The sequence below is a fragment of the Eptatretus burgeri genome, chromosome 7 (genome assembly GCF_056783735.1).
Source record: "Eptatretus burgeri isolate ZD-2024b chromosome 7, Ebu_testis_v1, whole genome shotgun sequence".
Classification (NCBI taxonomy): domain Eukaryota; kingdom Metazoa; phylum Chordata; class Myxini; order Myxiniformes; family Myxinidae; genus Eptatretus; species Eptatretus burgeri.
Window position 1 is genome coordinate 9,651,290 of NC_140967.1, and position 20,000 is coordinate 9,671,289.

At 43.0% G+C, this 20,000-nt stretch overlaps 1 protein-coding gene across 7 annotated transcripts in view; it reads right to left on the reverse strand.

Moving 5' to 3' along the window:
* Positions 1–20,000, reverse strand: part of LYST (lysosomal trafficking regulator) — a 346,449-nt gene that overhangs the window by 56,936 nt on the left and 269,513 nt on the right. For all 7 annotated transcript variants that reach the window (XM_085887393.1, XM_085887392.1, XM_085887391.1 and 4 more), the window contains 6 exons: positions 15,478–15,554; positions 13,386–13,574; positions 9,942–10,087; positions 9,064–9,160; positions 4,014–4,075; positions 3,824–3,879 (listed from right to left, as the gene is read on the reverse strand). In XM_085887393.1, the coding sequence (XP_085743519.1) occupies positions 3,824–3,879; positions 4,014–4,075; positions 9,064–9,160; positions 9,942–10,087; positions 13,386–13,574; positions 15,478–15,554 (627 nt within the window). The remainder of the gene's footprint in view (positions 1–3,823; positions 3,880–4,013; positions 4,076–9,063; positions 9,161–9,941; positions 10,088–13,385; positions 13,575–15,477; positions 15,555–20,000) is intronic.

Here is a 20,000-nt window from a genome sequence, read left to right on the forward strand (position 1 = left end):
ATGTCTGGAACGCGCGCTGATTCGTCTAAAATCGACGATCTTCCGGGAAAATTAATAAAATCGTTTCATAACAGCATCGTTGAGACTTGTCGTATATAGTCGAAGATGAATTTCATTTCATGCTTGAATGTCCGAATTACGATAATCTTCGTAAAATATATATTCCAAACAACATCCGAGAGATTCTGTCTCTCTCAACTTTTAAATTCCGATTCCATTATAGTAGTCAGTAAACTTGGTCAATACGTCATTATGCCAACAAGATTCGCCGGCCATGAAATTAAAATGTTTATTACTGCTCTTGGGCCTTACTGGCCTTAAATGCAGTGAATAATAAATAATAATAATAATAATAATAATAATAATAATACCGTGATCAAATTACCTCGTGACCAAATTACCTTGTGACCAAATTAACTCGTGACCGAATTACTGTGACCAAATCACCTTGTGACCGTTTTACAGTGACCAAGTTTCCGGTGATCTAATTTCCTGTGACCAAATTACCTACATTCGTTCCAACAAGTGGTGCCAGGCACAACAAATCCCACCCATTTAAGGCATAAACTTATTTTGGGGATAAAATTTAAATTTGATACATCCTTAACCTGAATGTTGATTATAAGGAATAGAATAAGGAATATTTTAGTCTTAGTTTGAAGTCAATTAAACCATTTTTGACGAAGTTATGACTGTAAAATGATTTTGACCTTTCAAGGCCACGTAAGGTCAAAGGTCATGGTGTCAAATGAAAGCCAATAAAGGACTTGATATATGTCTTCCATAGTACACATGCATATTCCTAACCTTTTTTGATTTATAATGGAAAATTTGGAATTTTGACCGATGACCATGACCCCCAAAACTTTGGACCCTACCGATCTTCACAAATATGCATTTTTCATGATAGGAATTGGTAGGATTATAAGTGACAAATAGAATAAGGTTCACTATAAGCTTAGTTTGAAGTAAATCAGATCATTTTTGACGAAGTTATGAGCGAAAAACGATTTTGATCTTTTCGTGACCTTGACCTTTGATCCAATTGGACCGAAAAGTTAATGGGGTCGTCCAAGGTTCATTGCCCTCCTGTGGATTAAATGTGATAGTTTGCTAAAGCTGTTTTGCCGTAAAGTTGCTAACAGACAGACAGACAGACAAACAAACAAACAAACCGGACGATTACAATATCCCGCTCCCTCCCTCCGGGGGGCGGGATAATAAATGCAATAAATAAGTGACAGAGGAGTTAAGCATAAGGATTTTAATTGAAAGTTTATCTGGGCAACATCACGTGAATATGGTGAAATGAAAAGATTCAAAGGCGAATATGAAAAGTTGTGGAAAAATAACAAAGAGCTCTGATCACAACCTTTAAATGGACGGCGAGACATGACACTGTTCACATCAGTGGTATTGTGTGTTTGTGCAAGTTGGTTAAATGTGCCAGTAAGTTGGCATCTGGGACAAGGTTTATTTAGAACATTTAGAACTTGTGAAATTGGTTCTGGACGTTTAACTGCATATTTAAAACAAAGAATTGGGAAAGAAAGCCACCATCAGAAAATGCAGATTGTAACGCAAATCATGTTAATTTGCACATGCTGTAGGTTGTTGTAGGTTTTCATTGTTTTTCCAAATGGTTTGGCCTCGGGCAACACCATGAATGGAATAATTTTGGCAGTAAGGAAGCTTCAATTTTCAAGAGGAGAGGGGAGGGGGAGGGTGGGAACTATTGGAGAAATTTCACACAAAAGTGGAGAGGGGAGGATAATTTCGGATGTTTTAAAAATTGGCTTAAAACAAGCCCCAATGGTGGATCCGTGCCTGCTTCACCACTGTAAACCACGGACACATCTCAAATAGCTGGTACAATTTATTTTTAACTCATGATTAATCACCAGCATGAGAAATAAATTATTTTCTCATGTCAGTTTATTCCATATTATTTTACACCAGCAAGTACCGGCAGAAATTCCACGTAAAGTAAAATGTGATTTCTACAATGTCTTTACCGATGACGTTCCTTGTCAGGTTGCCTCTCGGACGCGGGCAACCAGGCCACGCCATCCCTCAATCATTACTGGTCTCCGTAAAAGTTATGGCAACGTATGGCGGGTGTCAAGTCACAGTCCAAACAACATCCAATTCACAATCTTGCAAGATATGTCCTCAGGAAATTCCATGGAATTGCCACTCTCAAGTGATAGGAAGTTGGCTAATTGTTTCAATAGATTATCCTGAATTAATTATCTTCTTCATGAGACAAAGGTCTTCTTCCTCTCCTTCTTTTCCCTTTGTAAGGGGTGAGGTCCAACAGTACCAAGCTTCTGTTCAACCTAGACCACAACACCCTCCACTTCCCTCTATCCTCAGCCATCTCTCTCCACTGTAAAACCACCACACCTTACTGATGTCCCTCCTCACACAATCTTCCCATCTCAAACTCGGTCTACCTATTTTCCTCCTACTTTGCTCTGTCAACCTATCCGCTCTTTTTGCCCTCTCTTTTCCTCCATCTGTACCAAGTTTCCAGCCCACTTCAGCCAGCTTTTCACCAATCTCCTCCTTCAGTTCATCCATCCTCCTTCCATCCACAGTCTTCACTCCCGCAATCCTCCTGACCCAGTTCTTCTCACAGACCTGCAACCTCTGTTGTTGTCTCCCTTTCAGTGCCACAGTTTTGAGACCGTAAAGGTAGGCCAGCATCACACAAGTCACCATAACCTTCCATTTCAATGTCCTTGAAATCTTTCTATCTGCCATTACTCCCTCAACCCTCCTCCACAAATTTGCACCCACCTGAATCCTCTTACTCACCTTTGCCTCAGACTTACCATCCTCGGTTCCTCCCAGATACTCAAACCTATTTCCCCATCTGATCTCCTTCCCCTTTTACCTGATATTCATTTATTTTCTCTCCTGCCCAACCAACATCACCTCAGTCTTCTCCATACTCATCATGTTTCTCAAGAGCCTTCTTACACTCCCCAAAAATTCCTGCATCTCCCGTCGACTCTCCGCTACAACATCCTAAATAAAACGTTATAATTAAACAACAACAAAACAATGTTTAATTCACAATCGCATGAGATTCTGTCTTCTCGCAAAATTTTATGTGATAGACGGATAGACGTGACAAGCATATTGTTATTTTAATCTATATATTAATACTGAAGGACCAATTTTGTGCTCCTCCTAGCGGTCGCGTTACGTTTTTCTCGGTACTGTGACCTGGACTGAAAGAAACTTCGTACCTGTAAGAGTGCATTGCACATAGTGGCAATTGTCAAACTTCAACTCTGAAGTAGAATAAACACTTTTCGTTGAGATGGGGGCGAGGAGTGAAGAGGCGGGGGCAGGGAGTGAAGAGGCGGGGGCAGGGAGTGAAGAGGCGGGGGCAGGGAGTGAAGAGGCGGGGGGCAAGGTAAGCAAATTTTTGGGCAGAGGTAAGCAAATTGAAAGCGGGAGACAGGGGGAAATGGGGCGGGGGCTGGGTTGAATGAGGCGGAGTTGAGTGTGAGGGGGTGGACAGGGGGTGGGGGCCCGGGGGCAAGTGGGGTGGGGAATCAAAAGACGGAGGGTGGGGAGTGAAGAGGCGGGGCTGGGGTAATTACATTTTTGGGTGGGGGTAAGCAGATTGAATGGGGCAGGGGCAGGGGGGAATGGGGCAGGGGCGGGGGATGAGTAGGCGGGGGCAAGCACACCCTGTCCAGTCCATGTCCCTCGAGTGTGTGTGAGCTGGTGAGGGTGGTTGAATGAAAGGAATCTGTCTGTGACAGGGTTTCAGCTAGTTATAAATAATGGGCAAATAGTCTCTCACCAAACCCTCAGCAGAATCTCCAGCATTATCCTCAACAAAGTACATCCCTTTCTCTCCTGTGGCAGAAATAAGGGCAGATGACAGAAAGTAGTGAGCAGGACAGTAAAGTTCTCATTAATTAACCATAAATGACATTTTATGTGCAGACGGAAGCCAAAGTATAACCAGTGCCACAAGGAAAGTTGCTTACCGAGGAGCAGTTCTCCAGGGGTCTCTCTGGAGGGAACAATGCTGACGCAATGGCGGGTAAACCTGGGAGAAAATTGAAGTTATTGGCAGAGGAAAATGTTATCAACATTTTAACAAAATACAAAAAAAAAAAAATAAGCAAAATCTTTGAAAATATTTGATCATTTTGAAAGGCAAAAGTCAATCACTTTTTGCTTTTGAAAATATCATGTAGCATTATATGTACAGTATGTCATCGGTGTGTGTGTGTGTCTGTCTGTCTCCACAACCCTCCCCGTTTTTCTCCCCTCCCCCTTGTTACCCCCGTTAGTGAAGTGACATATGGTATTTGCTAGTCCACAATATTTCTCAAGCTGAGGTGATACGTGTCTTTGTTAATACGCAACGATGTGAGGATGTTTGTCTTATCTGCACGCAGGGGGATGCAGTTTTCAACACTTATTGTAAAGGTAAAATGTCTTGCTTAATCATTGTTCATGATTTTGTTAGTATGTTCAACAAGTGCACAGTTACTTTTGGGTTAGTATTTTCTAGTGCAGAGTGCCTTTTGATATACTCTGTAATAACGAGTACACGCACGCGTATGTCCACCCTTTTCCTTCAAAATCAGTGAAATTCTTCTGAGGTCACTTTCAAATAATTTTGTCAAACTCTTGTGGAATGGTGTTTCACACTTCTTCAAAGACCTTGCAAAGACCATCGAAGTTGCTGGGATTCATTTTACTTTTTCTTTGTCCAAATCGTCCCAAACTTCACCGATATCGAGATCTGGGCTTTGAACCGGCCTTCCATGTGCTGAAGGACTCCAACTTCCTCTTTCTTTTACAAATAAGTTTTAATTATTCTAATTGAGTGTTCTGGATCATTGCCTTGCTCTAAAATGAAGTTTGGACCAATAAGTCTTGTACCACTGGGGATGGCGTGGTAGATTAAAATTTGTTTGTACCTTGATACAGTCAATATAATCATCAATTTTCAGCAATTGCCCAACATCACTTGAGGATATGCACTCCCAAACCTGAATTGAACATCCTCCATGCTTAATTGGTGGCTTCAAGCAAGGCTCTGTGAAAGTTCCCATTTTTTATCCTCTCACATACTGCCCTCGATTCGATCCAAATAACTGAAACTGACTTGTCTGTCCAAAGCGCCTTTGACCATTGTTGCATAGTCCAACCTCTAGCGTGTTCTTGAGCATACTATAGCCTTTCAGTCTTGTTTCCCTTTCTTAACAGAGGTTGTCTTACTGCAACACATCCTTTATGTCCTGAAAAGTGACCTCCTGTTGATGGATGGGCAACAACACCTGAGCCTTCTGCCAGTTCTGTTGTCAAGTCAACGCTCGTCTTCTTTCTATTTCTCAAGAATATTATTTTCAAGTATTGCTCATCCTTGTTTGACAGCTTTTTGTGTCTCCCAATCCTGGGTTTGTCAATTATAGATGTTTCTCTGTACTTGCTGATTGAGCTCCAGATACCACACCTTGAAAATCGAGTGCTGTGATCTATTTCACTCAATATTTTCCCTTCTTTATGCAGAAACAATTCCATGGCGATCTTTGACTGCAATTATAGCCATTTTGTTTGAAGCTAACAGTTAATCCTGCTAGATCTGTATTCGGCAGGACGAAAAGTGCGCTTTCAGCTTTATGGATGTGTACAGAGGAAGACTTGACACTGAGTCATCAATTAGATTTGATTGGTAAATGTGATGAATTGGAAACTACAACACTTCATGTAAAGTTTACTTTGAGTTGGTGTGATCACAAGTTTTTGATGATTTTGATCAATATGAATGAAAGATGGCTAAATGACAAGCTTGGTTCCTTCTTACCAAAACTAAGGTGTATCAATAACAGTCAACATTGTTGTAATAGTAGAACACGAGTGGAGGCTTTGAATAAATTGTTGATGCTCATATCTTTGATTTGACGTTGACGTTCATATCATGTCTGACATCTTTGAGCTTTGTTCTTTGTTCCTTTCACACTTCTTTCAACTTTATCACATTTCTCTTTATTCATTCTAATTCTTGCTTTTCTTTTATTTTGTCTCTTTTACTCTATTTCTCTTTCTTTATCGATCTGTCAAGGGAGAAGTGAAATATTACAGAAAATTTTCTGCAAGGCTCACTTGGCTCTGCCTGGATGGGTTTGAGGTTAGAGGATTTGCAGCTGAAACCAAGCTCCCAAATATTTGGCTTGATATTTGCTCAATTTCCCATGCCATCGTCGACCAAGGACCTAAAATGACACAATTAAAACCCAACACTGCTTTAGAATATCATGCCTACAGAAAGTCTTCACCCCCTTTCGAAATTTTCACCTTTTATTGCCTTATAATCTGGAATTAATTTACATTAAATCAGACTTTTACACCTTTATTTACACATCGTAACCCACAACTTCCAAGTGAAAAACAAATTCGACAAATTTCAGAACATTAATTAAAAACTAGCCGAAACCCCGTCACAGACGGATTCCGTTCCATGAGCCCAATATGACAACCAGTGGCGGCTCTTGTAAGAGCCGGATCCCAGTCGATGTACTCCATGGCGTTACCTAATGAGGCCTACAAAACGTCCTTGTACACGACATTTTTGGTGTACACTACTCCTTGTGAAGAAGTCCCCTGATTTGTGCAAGTGTCTACTTTGATGTAAAAACACCGCGTCAAAACTTCTCAGGTCACAGTACCGAGAAAAACGTGATGCGACCGCAAGGAGGAGCACAAAATTGGTCCTTCAGTATTAATATATAGATACAATGTTTCTTGTTACATTTTTTTGTGTCACATTCACATTCTGAGGTAGTCAGCATGTGCAGAAGAGGGTTATACATTGCAGACGCTATTTTTGAGGAGTGGAATTACACCTCTCAGCGGTGACGGTCTGTCGACGACAGACGTAATGACGTCAGCGAATGACCGATGATGTCATGACGTCCTTACGCCTCTCAGCGGTGACGTCACATGTCGCCATGTAAACAAATGTAAAGCGAAAAGTGTTTATTCTGCTTCAGAGTTGAAGTTTGACTATTGCCACTATGTGCGATGCACTCTTACGGGTACGAAGTTTCTTTCAGTCCAGGTCACAGTTCCGAGAAAAACGTGACGCGACCGCTAGCAGGAGCACAAAATTGGTCCTTCAGTATTAATATATAGATACTAAACTAGAATATCTTGGTTGGATAAGCGTCCACCCCCCTTATAATATCAATTGTAAATTAGCTCAGGTGTAACCAATCACCTTTAAATCACACAAGTTAATTGACCTCCACCTGTGTTAAATTGTAGCGATTCTGATTATGTCAGAATAAAATCAGCTGTTCCTGTAGGTTTCCTCCACTGGGTAGTGCATTTCACAGCAAACACTCAACCATGAGCACCAAGGAGCTTTCCAAATACCTCTGGGATAAAGTTGTCGAAAGGCACAGATCAGAGGATATGTATAAATATTTCAAAGGCCTTGAATATCCCTTGGAGCACAGTCAAGACAATCATTAAGAAGTGGAAGGCATATGGTACCACCAAGACCTTGCCAAGATCAGGCCATCCTTCCAAAATGGATGACCAAGCAAGGAGGAGACTGATTAGGGAGGCCACCAAGAGGCTAATGGCAACTTTGAAAGAGTTGCATGCCTTTATGGGAAAGACTGGACACTGTGTGCATGTGACAACAATATCCCAAGCACTCCACAAGTCTGGCCTGTGTGGTAGGGTGGCAAGAAGGAAGCTATTACTCAAAAAGCCCACCTTGAGTTCCGTTTGAGATTTGCAATACCTATTTCGAAGATTGTGAAGCCATGTGGCAAAAAGGTTTGTGGTCTGACGAAATCAAGATGGAGCTTTTTGGCCTAAATGCAAAACGTTACGTTTGGTGCAAACCCAACACAGCACATCACCCAAAGAACACCATCCCAACTGTGAAGCATGGTGGTGGCAGCATCATGATACGGGAATGTTTCTCATCAGCAGGGATTGGGGCACTTGTCAGGATAGATGGGAGAATGGACGGAGCAAAATACAAAAAAAAACCTGGAAGAAAACCTGCTGCCCTCTGCAAGAAAGCTGAAATTGGGACGGAAGTTCATGTTTCAGCATGATGATGACCCGAAGCACACAGCGAAAGCTATACTGGAGTGGCAAAGGAACAAAAAGATAAATATCCTTGAGTAGCCCAGTCAGAGCCTCGACCAAAATCAAATCAAAAATCTGTGGCATAACTTGAAGATTGCTGTCCATCAACGCTTCCCACGCAACTTGACTGAGCTTGAACAGTTCTGTGCAGAAGAATGGGAAAATATTGTCCAACCAAGGTGTGCAAAGTTGGAAGAGACCTATTTCAACAGACACACAGCTGAAATTTCTGTCAAAGGTGCTTTCGAAGTTGTGGGTTACAATGTGTAAATAAAGGTGGAAAAAAAGTCTGATTTAACGTAATTTAATTCCAGACTATCAGGCACCAAAAGGTGAAAATTTTGAAAGGGGGTGTAGACTTTCCATAAGCACTGTATGTCTGACTTTCCACCACCCTTAGCCTGAGAAAATGTAAGGAAAAAACGTACCACAGAAAACACTGCAACATTATAAAGAACCAACTTAACATGGAACGAAACATTATATGCAAGCCAAAGGCTACTTGGATCGGCTTCTTCAACGTTAGATAATTATCATTGACACTTAATTTAGAATAGGTCCTTCCATCTGAATGACACATTAAAAAGGTGATCTCACAATGAAAGTAAATGTAAACGAGAACAGCACTCGGTAGAGCGCATAACCTCTCCCAGGCTTAACAGTTTACATTTTGTATCCCACCGAGATAGGCCGGATCTGGATCCAGACCTGAACCAAAATCTAATCGGCTTGTTCTTTTCACCTACACAACTCATCCACCAAGTTTTGTCATAACCTGTCTACAGATAGGCGGAGAGACATTGGTGAAAACATAACCTCTGTCCACCTTCGGTGGTGGAGGTAACAAATGTTTTGATGACTGCAGCGAACAAACTTTCTCACATCGTTTTGTAATTGCATTTATAAGGTTCTCACTTGGTTGGCTCACTCGTGGCTCGGTCCTTCACTGCAGAGGCACCAGAGAAATGGCTTTTATCCTCAAAAAGATAACTCAAGAGAGGCTGTGAGATGTCTGCAGAAAGCAAAATACAAACAGAAATTGGAGAATCTCACATGATAAACACTGCGACTTGGTGAAAGAAATGACAAGTTTGTTTGTAGTTCTGGTGCAAAGATGGCAATTGGAAGTAAGAGTGAACTCGTGTTCCGAGGAACCAAAAGTACAATCAGAGATCACATGGTACAAGTCAAAACCATTAAAAGTGTGTGTGACAGATCATGAGATAAAGCCTTACAAACAATTATATTTAAATTGTGATAATATAGATCATACATGACGTGGACTGCCTGACTGTGAGGAAGAATAATCTCCATCAAATATGCCAAACATCCCATCTATTCTCAGTAGCAATAAAAAACAAACACAAAGCAACATAGACACACAAACACAGACATATACAAAATACAGACAATACAATTATTTTCTGAATATAAACGGAGAACTTGCATTTCATGAGCCCAGCTTTGCAATTGCTCGGTCTCCACAAATGTCTCACAGTCATCATTTCAACAAGTGCAATAGGTCTAAACCAATGAGCCTCGAGATGTCGAAATGCCACCTTGCACTCATCCGGTCTTCTTCTGTTCAGTTTATCAAGGTCATCCTGACACGCTACCCGTCTCTCCGTCATATTTTCTAACCCTCAAATGACCCAAATCTGTCGGTCTTATTTGTATTCATTTTCTAATAACACATTGTGGTTGGGGGGGGTGGGGGGTTAAAGCAAAAAACAAAAACATCCAAGATCCTTTCCCATTAATGGCTTAAACACAACAAAGCAATTTTGGCTCACCGTCGCTCTGCCTGCGGTCCTTCAGGAGGTATTTGTTGGGGACATGAAGACGGCACCTCTGCAAACGTCTACGTTCCCTGCTTGGACCCTCGGTTGGGTCAAGTTGCCATGACATTGGACACGCCACGGGGTCAAACCACACGGCTCTGGAAGTAGTAACCGTGTGAAACACAAAACTTGCTCTTTTTCTATAATCTGTCACACCGACTCGTAAAACAGAAATGAATCGCAATAGAATGGTCAGATAAAGTGCATTTGGATTTGCTATAAATAACACTGCTGGAGAAGGGAAACGAGGCCCAACAGTCAGGAAATGAAGGGAAGGCCAAGTGGGAGAAATCACTTTCAATAATAACACGATTTGTTCCAGCAATAATATTTTCAAGGTGGGCAGCTCATCTCTGGGAACAGGAATGGAGAGTAAAAGGTCTACTTAATCTGTCTCCAGCTATGCCAAGTAGCGTTGATGCAAATAAATTTATATTTAGAATGCAGTGAGGCCCTAGCACCTCTTCGTGGACTTGACCCGACCTGCTACGGGGTCCGCAAAGAGATACCGGGGCTTTAGAGCAGAATCCGCAGAATTGGATTCTATCTGTTTGCTGGGCGGCTTTTTGCCTCACAAACAGATATCAGAGCATAGGCAGGGGTACCATGACATGTTTTAACTTCCACATAGGAATGTGTTGTTTTAATTTGCCTTCTAGTACTGAACGTGTTCAGTAAAAACCATGTGCGATCTTTATTTTAGCCTTTGGTGACATCATCACAACACACTATAGATGCTAATTGTGATCGTTTTCCATGCACACAGACTCTTTCTCAGTCTTTGTTGTTCAGTGCTCTTTCAGACAGGAATATCATAGGAAACTAGAACAGCACTTGGTCAAGTGCATCCTACGCCAGGCTGAACAATTTACATTTTGTATCCCAATGATAGGCTGGACTTGAGCCAAAATTTAATCAGCTTGTTCTTGTCACTACAGCAACTCATCCACTAAGTTTCCTCTGAATCCATCCACAACTTTTTGAAATATAGTACTACATGTCGTTTTTGGCACCATCTCTCATTGGTGAAGAATCACTTAAATAGGTCTCATACATCCATCCAGAGACCATACTTTGTACAGGCCGTTGGTGCTGCCGAAGCAGTCTCCTTGGCGACTGGGCACAATTCTGGACGGGTCGCCACTCCGAAGCAGGATACTTGAATGGCTCAATCATCCCAGCAAGCTGTTACTTATTTTGCCAACCTCCTAAGGATTACATGCTGAGTCAACCCCACCTGCTATTAATTCAACAGCTGAGTGGGGTTTGAACTCAGGACCCTAGGATCCAGGCCCACCACCCTAACCATTAAGCCAACACCAGGCATGTTGTGTTGCATCCTCAATTTAAAATTAATGAAACCCAAACGCTTGGTCACCAATATACCCAAAATACCCCATAATGACAAAGCGAAAACCTGTTTTTAGAAACCCATACTTGAACCAATTAAAAATGAAGAGCTGAAATGTCTTGCATTAATAAGTATTCAACCCCCCCAAGTCAATACTTTGTAGAAGCACCTTAACCTAGATCCCAATCCAGATCTTCACACAAATCTAATCAATTTGTCTTTGCCACACACCCACCATGCCCACCAAGTTTCATTCAAATAGGTACATTACTTTTTGAGATATTCTGCTCACAGACAGAGATAGACAGACAGCCACAGGGACAGATGGCCACAGGGACAGATGACAGAGGAAATGAGTCATCACAAATGAAAAACAATAAAACAAGATTAATTGTGATGTCATCCATCCAATGTGACCTACCATTTCCACCACTTATGCCTCAGGTCAGAACAGTGCGTACTAAGGAGGCATTTGCACAAGTCAGAGCTTTTGGGTATCTCCAAAAACTCAGTATTGGACCCCAATGTATAAAAATCTCTGGCACATTGCTACCCAAAAATAGTGTATTGTTTGAATCTATAAAGCTTGAATGAAACTGGGATTTTTTTTTTTGTTAAAGTTATAAAAATAAAAATCATTTGGTCTGATCTGGGCCAACAAATAATGTCCTGATGAAGAAGAGTGCATACCTTTTGCTTTATCCTTTAATACATATGCAATATTCTACATAAACAGCCACCTGTTGGTTTTTCTGTTTATCTCGATGTGTTATTTACAGATACCATCAATCTTTAATCAGACATATGTTTCACTACAATATGCAGGTCTGTTGGGGGATGAGGGCTGAGGGATGGAGAGGAGGTGGAGAAGGGGGTGGGGGTGTGGGTACAGCGCCTCACATTCAGGTATTGTTGTGTTGCTGGACAAGTGTGTACATGCGGAGAAGACTGAAGTGTGAGAATGTCCCATGGCAAGGGATGTACTATATGGAGAAAGTACAAATGAATAATAATAATAATATTAACAAAAATAAGACCGTCTGTCCTGAAGCTCATCGAGATCAGGAGCAGCAGTCACTCAAACCCCCCCGCAGACCCCCTTAGACCCTGAATTATTTGATGCCGTAAACAAACTTTGGTACATTAAGGGTTTTGAAAGTTTTCGTCAAATTTCATCAAAATAGTATGTGTCGTTTCGAAGAGAGCAAATTCCTATTTTGGGGGGTCAACACCCTCCCATAGAGCCCTTTCATGAGCGCATATTTTGATGCAGTCAATCCACTTTGGAACCTCACGGGTGAAGAATGTTGTGGTCAAGTTTCATTAAAATCATGTGTGTAGTTTTGGAGAAGAGCAAATAACTATTTTAGGGGGTCAACCCCCAACCCCCCACCTTGGACCCCTTTAATGAGCGCATATTTTAATGTGGTTGATATACTTTGGTCCATCATGGGTGATGAATGTTGTGATCAAGTTTCATCGAAATCATGTGTCGTTTTGGAGAAGAGCAAATACTTTTTTTTGGGGGGGGGTCAAAATCCCCCAGTAGACCCCTATAATGAGTGCAGTTTTTGATGCGGTCAATACACCTTCATGAGGTATCAGATTATGAAACTTGTAGCCAAGTTTCATCAAAATCGTGTGTTTGGTTCAAGCGACAATAATGAAGTGTTGTTTACAGACTGACTAACTGACTGACTGACTGACTGACTGACTGACTGACTGACTGACTCACCTTTGCACACTCCTCGATCGCCTAAGCTCACCTGACGAAAGTACAGGTGAGCTCATAATAATAATAAAAATAATAATAATTTTTTAAAAAGACAAATTTCAAACGTAGAGAAATCAATTTTATTTTTTCACTGAGAAAAAAAGTTTTTCAAGTTTACAGGAAACTGATTTTATGATCATCTGGATCGGCGTTGAGTAAAAAGAAAGCAGAATCAACACAAAGTATGATCTATCCCTTCGGTCAATAATCTCACAGTGGACTATTCTTGGAGCAAGCACTGAAAACGAGCCAACGTAAATGCTCTGCTCACCTCTCATGGGTGAGTTGGCAGAACAAAGCATGCCAACTATGCTGTGTGCCCAGATCAGCTTTGCAAGCCTCGCGCAAGTGCTCCATAACACGCTTGCGCTCGAGGCCTTGTCGGCTCGCCACACGTTGTGTTACCTGCGCAGCTGCACGGGAGATGATGCGACCCCTCGCCTCGATCCTGCCCAACAGTCTGTCAACATGAAAAACACCGAACAGTGCTCTGTTCATTACACCACAGTCTAAAGAGGGAACAATAAAAAAATAAAGCAAACAAAACCCAACCACATGATTCAGGTGGAAAAAAGAAGAGCAACACCACTGGTACACCTGATGTCCTGGTCTAGGTCATAGGTCAACTATGGCTTAAAATGATTGATATCTACACAATACAGCAGTGAGGAGTTGCTAATGAACCGCACATGGACTCAAAATTCACATCAGGACAGCTTATGGGGTCACCCCACATGACCAGGTGAGAATAAACAGGATGCAAGTGTTTTGTTTGTGGTCCAGACGGTCAGTTAAAGCTCATTATTGAACACAGGATACTGCTGAAATGGCTTTGAATGGCGCTGTAACTACCAGAACTGGCAACTCCAACAGAGGGCACTTATATTGTTCACTGGTTAATTACGAGTGAATCAGTGCAGCACTGACTGATGTGTATAATTTTGGACAGCTGGAGAAGAAAGAGGAGAAAGAGGAGAAAGAGGAGAAAGAGGAGAAAGAGGAGAAAGAGGAGAAAGAGGAGAAAGAGGAGAAAGAGGAGAAAGAGGAGAAAGAGGAGAAAGAGGAGAAAGAGGAGAAAGAGGAGAAAGAGGAGAAAGAGGAGAAAGAGGAGAAAGAGGAGAAAGAGGAGAAAGAGGAGAAAGCGGAGAAAGAGGAAAAAGAAGAACCTCATGACCTTTTGTTCTGTTGCCTTGGGGATGCCGATCTGGTATGCCACTGACACCTGCAACCTCTGACAGATTACTCCACACACGACAAAACATTACGGAAGACTGCGCGGTCCTGGCTACACTGAAGCAAGAGCACAACACAATAGTGGTGAGGGATCTGTGGATTGTTCCTGGAAGATCGATCGGCTGTCTCCATGCCATGGGCCTGCTCAAACAGAACTGACTTGAGATACCCAACAACTTCATCACAACACTGTACAGGTACTAAAAGCAGAAAAGCCTTCTTATTGATGGTATTACTTATTTGATCTTATTTTAGTCAAATGGTCTTATTTTTATATTAAATGTCTTTTTAACAACAAAAAAAATTAATGAATTTTGGACTTGTATTTTGGGGGCTAAAAGGTATCTCATTGACTTACATACGTACGTTATAAACTGTTCGTTGTTTGTGATTTCGCCATTCGCAGGTTTACAGGAACGTAACCCCCGTGGACGGTGAGATTTTACTGTAATTACAAAATTTCCATTTAACGAAAACATCCAGCCTGTTGATATTTTCAGATTTCAGATCACCCCCCCTCCCCCCCCCCATCCAGAACCATGATCCTCTCTACCCACATCAATGCCTCCACCCTCCACCCAAGCCCACCTCCTTGCAAATTTCCGATTCTTCCTTCCTAAGAGTTTACCTATATATCCATTTTGTCCACTTCTTTCTCCCCTACCTATCATTCTTACCTTCATCACTTGTTTGTCCATCTCCATCCATTTTGTCCCTTGTCCCTACTGTTGCTACCCTCTCCTCTTTCTACAGTTCCTTTTGTTCTGTTGCATCCTGTGTTCTAGCTCTTGCTCGAGCCTCAAATTTGTTTGCAAATGCAGACACTTGAGATCGAAAAAGGTTTTGTTAAAACATGGCAATTAATGTACTCTACACCCTCTGGGTTAGTGGTTTCATTTTAATATACTTCTTATTTATCAATTAATAAATAAAGTCCATCGTTTCATTTAGATTTTGGGACATTACCGTACTCGTATGTCTGAAGAAATGCAGTGATCATAATTTTCCACATTACCACTTAATAACTGCTGCATCCTCGTTTGGAGGAAGGGTGCAGAGGTCGTGTCAGAGTGAGTTCTGCATAGATTCAACTTGCAGTTTGTGCAACTTTTAGGAATAACAAAACTCACTCCTGTTGGGTGGTTACCATCCGCCTCCACCAGGATTCCCGATTGACGGCCTCCTCCTTATTCCAGTTCTCCACTTCCTTGAAGACAAACAGTCACATTTACCAGATGGCAATCAGGTATAAGAAACCTAATAATTTCTTGTATTATTATTGAATCACCACAAAGAAAGAGTTTTTTTTCACATGGACAACATTCTCATTGTTGAAAACACGATAAGCCAATTAACATTAGAAGTGTCATATCCTGTTAAGGCATGTGTTATAAGGCAAACAGTATTTGAACAAATATAATTGGTGCATTCGGCTTGGCAGCGTTCCACCAATGTTCACACAAAATGCGTTTGATTTAGCAGAGGACATGACAGCATTTGACCTCCTTTACCCAGAATCGGAACTGTGTCTCTCCGTGCAGTTGTGTTGTGTTCAAATTACTCCATGCTGTTCACATAGCAGAAAGGAATTGCTCACGTGTATAAATATTGTTACGAATTCGTGCCCGCCGGCGTGCGAACGACCACGTGTAGCTAAAAGTGGCCGCCTCTCCCACCGGAATGGACTATTCAGTCGTGACCCTCTGGGAACTACCGCCCGGAGCCAGTCACGGGTGGGGATTAAACCTCACCACAACTCAGTCCGTATTCTTCCAGCGCGAAATAGGGTCCGATCGCCGAATGGTCGATTTACCTAAGTACTCGCGCGAGTAGCGTACCGAGGAGTTGTACCACGCCACAGGTCGACTCCGGACACGAACCGCTTAAGCGGCTCGTTCCGTACTACAGGGATAACCGAGCGGAGTTATCGTCGACCTTGACGGTTGAGATTATTTACCGGGCGTTTTAAACCCACTATCAATCCCTTACGTGATGCAAGATGGAGATTCAATAAAAGGAAGGAGACGAAGCAAAGCGGGAAAAAGTTCAACAAGCAATGCACATTAATTACGGAAACACGGAAGGCACGTATATTACAGTCAAGCCAAAAAGCAACAACTAACAGTCAAGACAAAACCAAATGCAATGCGACCGAATAAAAGGGCAATTATTTACAACACTTATACAGTTCTACTTGTCGGGACTCGGCGCCACATCACTCATTCCAAAAAGCAAAGGAAAGAAAGCCACCCTCACAGGCAAGGAGGCAGACAGGTTCGTGGACCAAAAGTGCGTGGAACCTGAAGGAGCGGCCATGTCCACGAGACCGAGAAGGTCTTACCTGTGTCCTCGTGACGCGATGGCGGGCAAGCCGCAATGTCCGCGCCGCTGCGCCCCGATTCCGTGCCCCTGGCGTGGTCGGCGAGCCCTCTCCGGCGTGCTCCGCGCAAGCAGTTTGGTTGGCACCACGTTTAGGGTGGGGGAGAAACGGGGCCCCCCGGCACTATCTCAGTGCGGATGTGGGGGGGGGGGATTGCTGATGTTCAGGGAGAGGGGAATGGCTAGCTGGCTTGGACCCCGTGACGAGACGGCACCAACGGCGAGACGAGCGACCCCCACACCGCAACCTCGATGCCGACTGCCGTATTCACTCGACTCGAACTCGAACTCTTCACTCGCCCCGACCAGCCGCCTGCAACTGAACCGTGCGAGTCGCCTTCTGCTCGCATCTTTATAGGCCGCAGGAGGAGCCTCTATGCAAATTTCAGGATCAAAACGCGATTGGAGGCGTGGCCACGCCACCCTCTGTTCAGCCATTGGTGTGGCAAAAAGGGGCGTGAGCCTTTTTTGATCCGAATTCCTCTCGTAAAGAATCCACGTTCATCGCGCTTGGAGGCGGGGCCATACCGCCCGACGCTCGCCCATTGGACGGAGAAAAAGTGGGCGTGAAGCCTTTTTGATCCGAATTTCTCCCTCGGAAAGGCCGCCATTCGCGCTCGCGGCTCGATGCGTTCGGCACGAATCGCCGAACGGGCCCTGGACAGCAGGACGTTTGGTGTTGACTGGTGGTGTGGTCGATGGTTGCAGAAGGAGATAGGCGAAGGTGGTGGGGGGTTTTCTGTGGTGGTTTGGTGGTTGGCGGGCATCGTTTGGGAATGGCGGTGAAGCGATGTTTGCGGGATGGAGTTGTGAAGGTAAAGGTAGCGGCTGTTTGCGTTGTTGGTGGCTTAATGGTCCAAAATAACAATGGAGAAAGAAAAATGGCTAACTCAAAGCGTCGCAGCCCGGATGAATCACACATATTCCCTCCAAACAACGGGTTTGGGCCAACTACACATGAACTTACCGATATATCTCACCTGAGGACTCTTTATGGTGTAATGCGAATTTCCATAACCGTAACAATATCTAAGAAACTACCAACGTTTGTCTGTGTGGTAGATGTTCACCGAAAGATGACGACTACTCCATATATGTATGTGTATATATATATATATATATATATATATATATATATATATATATATATATATATATATATATATATATATATATATATATATATATATATATACATGGCAGTGGAGGTGGTTGGAGAGATGGCAGTGGGGTTGTTAACCAGATTGTTTAATAAAGTCTTGGAAAGTGAGAGGATGCCGGAGGAGTGGAGATTAAGTGTACTGGTTCCGATTTTCAAGAATAAGGGTGATGTGCAGAGCTGTGGAAATTACAGAGGGATAAAGTTGTTAAGCCACACCATGAAGTTGTGGGAAAGAGTAGTGGAAGCTCGGTTGAGAGGAGAGGTGACGATCTGTGAGCAGCAATATGGGTTTATGCCAGGAAAGAGCACCACTGATGCGATGTTTGCTTTGAGAATGTTGATGGGGAAGTATAGGGAAGGCCAGAAAGAGTTACATTGTGTGTTTGTGGATTTAGAGAAAGCTTATGATAGGGTGCCAAGAGAGTTGTGGCATTGTATGAGGAAGTCGGGAGTGGTGGAGAAGTATGTGAGGATCGTGCAGGATATGTATGAGGACAGTGTGACAGCGGTGAGGTGTGCGGTAGGAATGACGGACCGGTTTAAGGTTAAAGTGGGATTGCACCAAGGATCGACTCTGAGCCCTTTCCTGTTTGCAATGGTGATGGACAGGTTGACGGACGAAATCAGACTGGAGTCTCCATGGACTATGATGTTCGCGGATGACATCATGATCTGTAGGGAGAGTAGGGAGCAGGCTGAAGCGAGCCTTGAGAGGTGGAGGTATGCACTGGAGAGAAGGGGAATGATAGTCAGTAGGAGTAAGACGGAGTACATGTGCGTAAATGAGAGGGAGGGTGGTGGTATGGTGCGGTTGCAAGGAGTTGAGGTGGGGAAGGTGGATTGGTTTAAATACTTGGGATCAACTGTCAAAAGTAACGGAGAGTGTGGGAGAGAAGTGAAAAAGAGAGTGCAGGCAGGATGGAGTGGGTGGAGAAGAGTTGCAGGAGTGATTTGTGACAGAAGGGTAGCTGCAAGAGTGAAGGGGAAAGTATATAAGACGGTAGTGAGACCAGCTATATTGTGTGGTTTGGAGGCGGTGGCACGAACAACAAGACAGGAAGCGGAGCTCGAGGTGGCAGAGTTAAAGATGCGATTCTCGTTGGGAGTGACGAGGATGGATAGGATAAGAAATGAGTATATTAGAGGGACAGAGCAGGTAGGACGGTTTGGAGACAAAGTGAGAGAGGCGAGATGGAGATGGTTTGGACATGTGCACAGGAGGGAAACGGAGTATATCGGGAGAAGGATGTTGATGATGGAGCCGCCAGGCAGGAGGAGAAGAGGAAGGCCAAAGAAGAGGTTCATGGATGCGGTGAGGGTGGACATGCGGGTGGTTGGAGTGTCAATGGAAGATGTGGAGGATAGAGTGAAATGGAGACGGTTGATCCGCTGTGGCGACCCCTAACAGGAGCAAGCCGAAAGAGGAAGAATATATATATATATATATATATATATATATATATATATATATATATATATATATATATATATATATATATATATATATATATATATATATATATATATATATATATATATATATATATATATATGTATATATATGGAAAAATAACAGGCCCAGACTGGGAATCAAACTCAGGTCCTCTGGCAAACCATACCAGTGCTCAATATTTTTTTTTTCCCACATATATTTATGATGTCGATTCTATCCTGTTCACTTCGAAATATCTCTATTATAATACCAAGCTAGCACACTAAAAACTCGGCTTGCCATCACACGATCCCTATGAAATTACTGTGGCACTTAGCGGACATGACGACAATGTTTGGGAAGTCTTGGCGTTCCATAATACCACTTGCATTTTGCACAATGCGTATTTTTGTCATTCCCCGTGTACGGTCTGTCGTCTGCTACCAGCTATGTTGTACTGCCATCCTGTAATTGTGCACGGGCATCACTAGTACATATATTCAAGGTGAATGCACCCGCGTTGCCGGGGTTCTTTTTGAATGAATTTAATCTTCTGTACATAGGTCTGATGTGAGCCCAGTATCACTTCTATATTGGGCCACGACAGCCATAGCCTAAGGGGGTTGGTGAGGGGGAAACACCCCCTCCCCACCCACGGCCGAGGGGCCTCGCCACCTCGC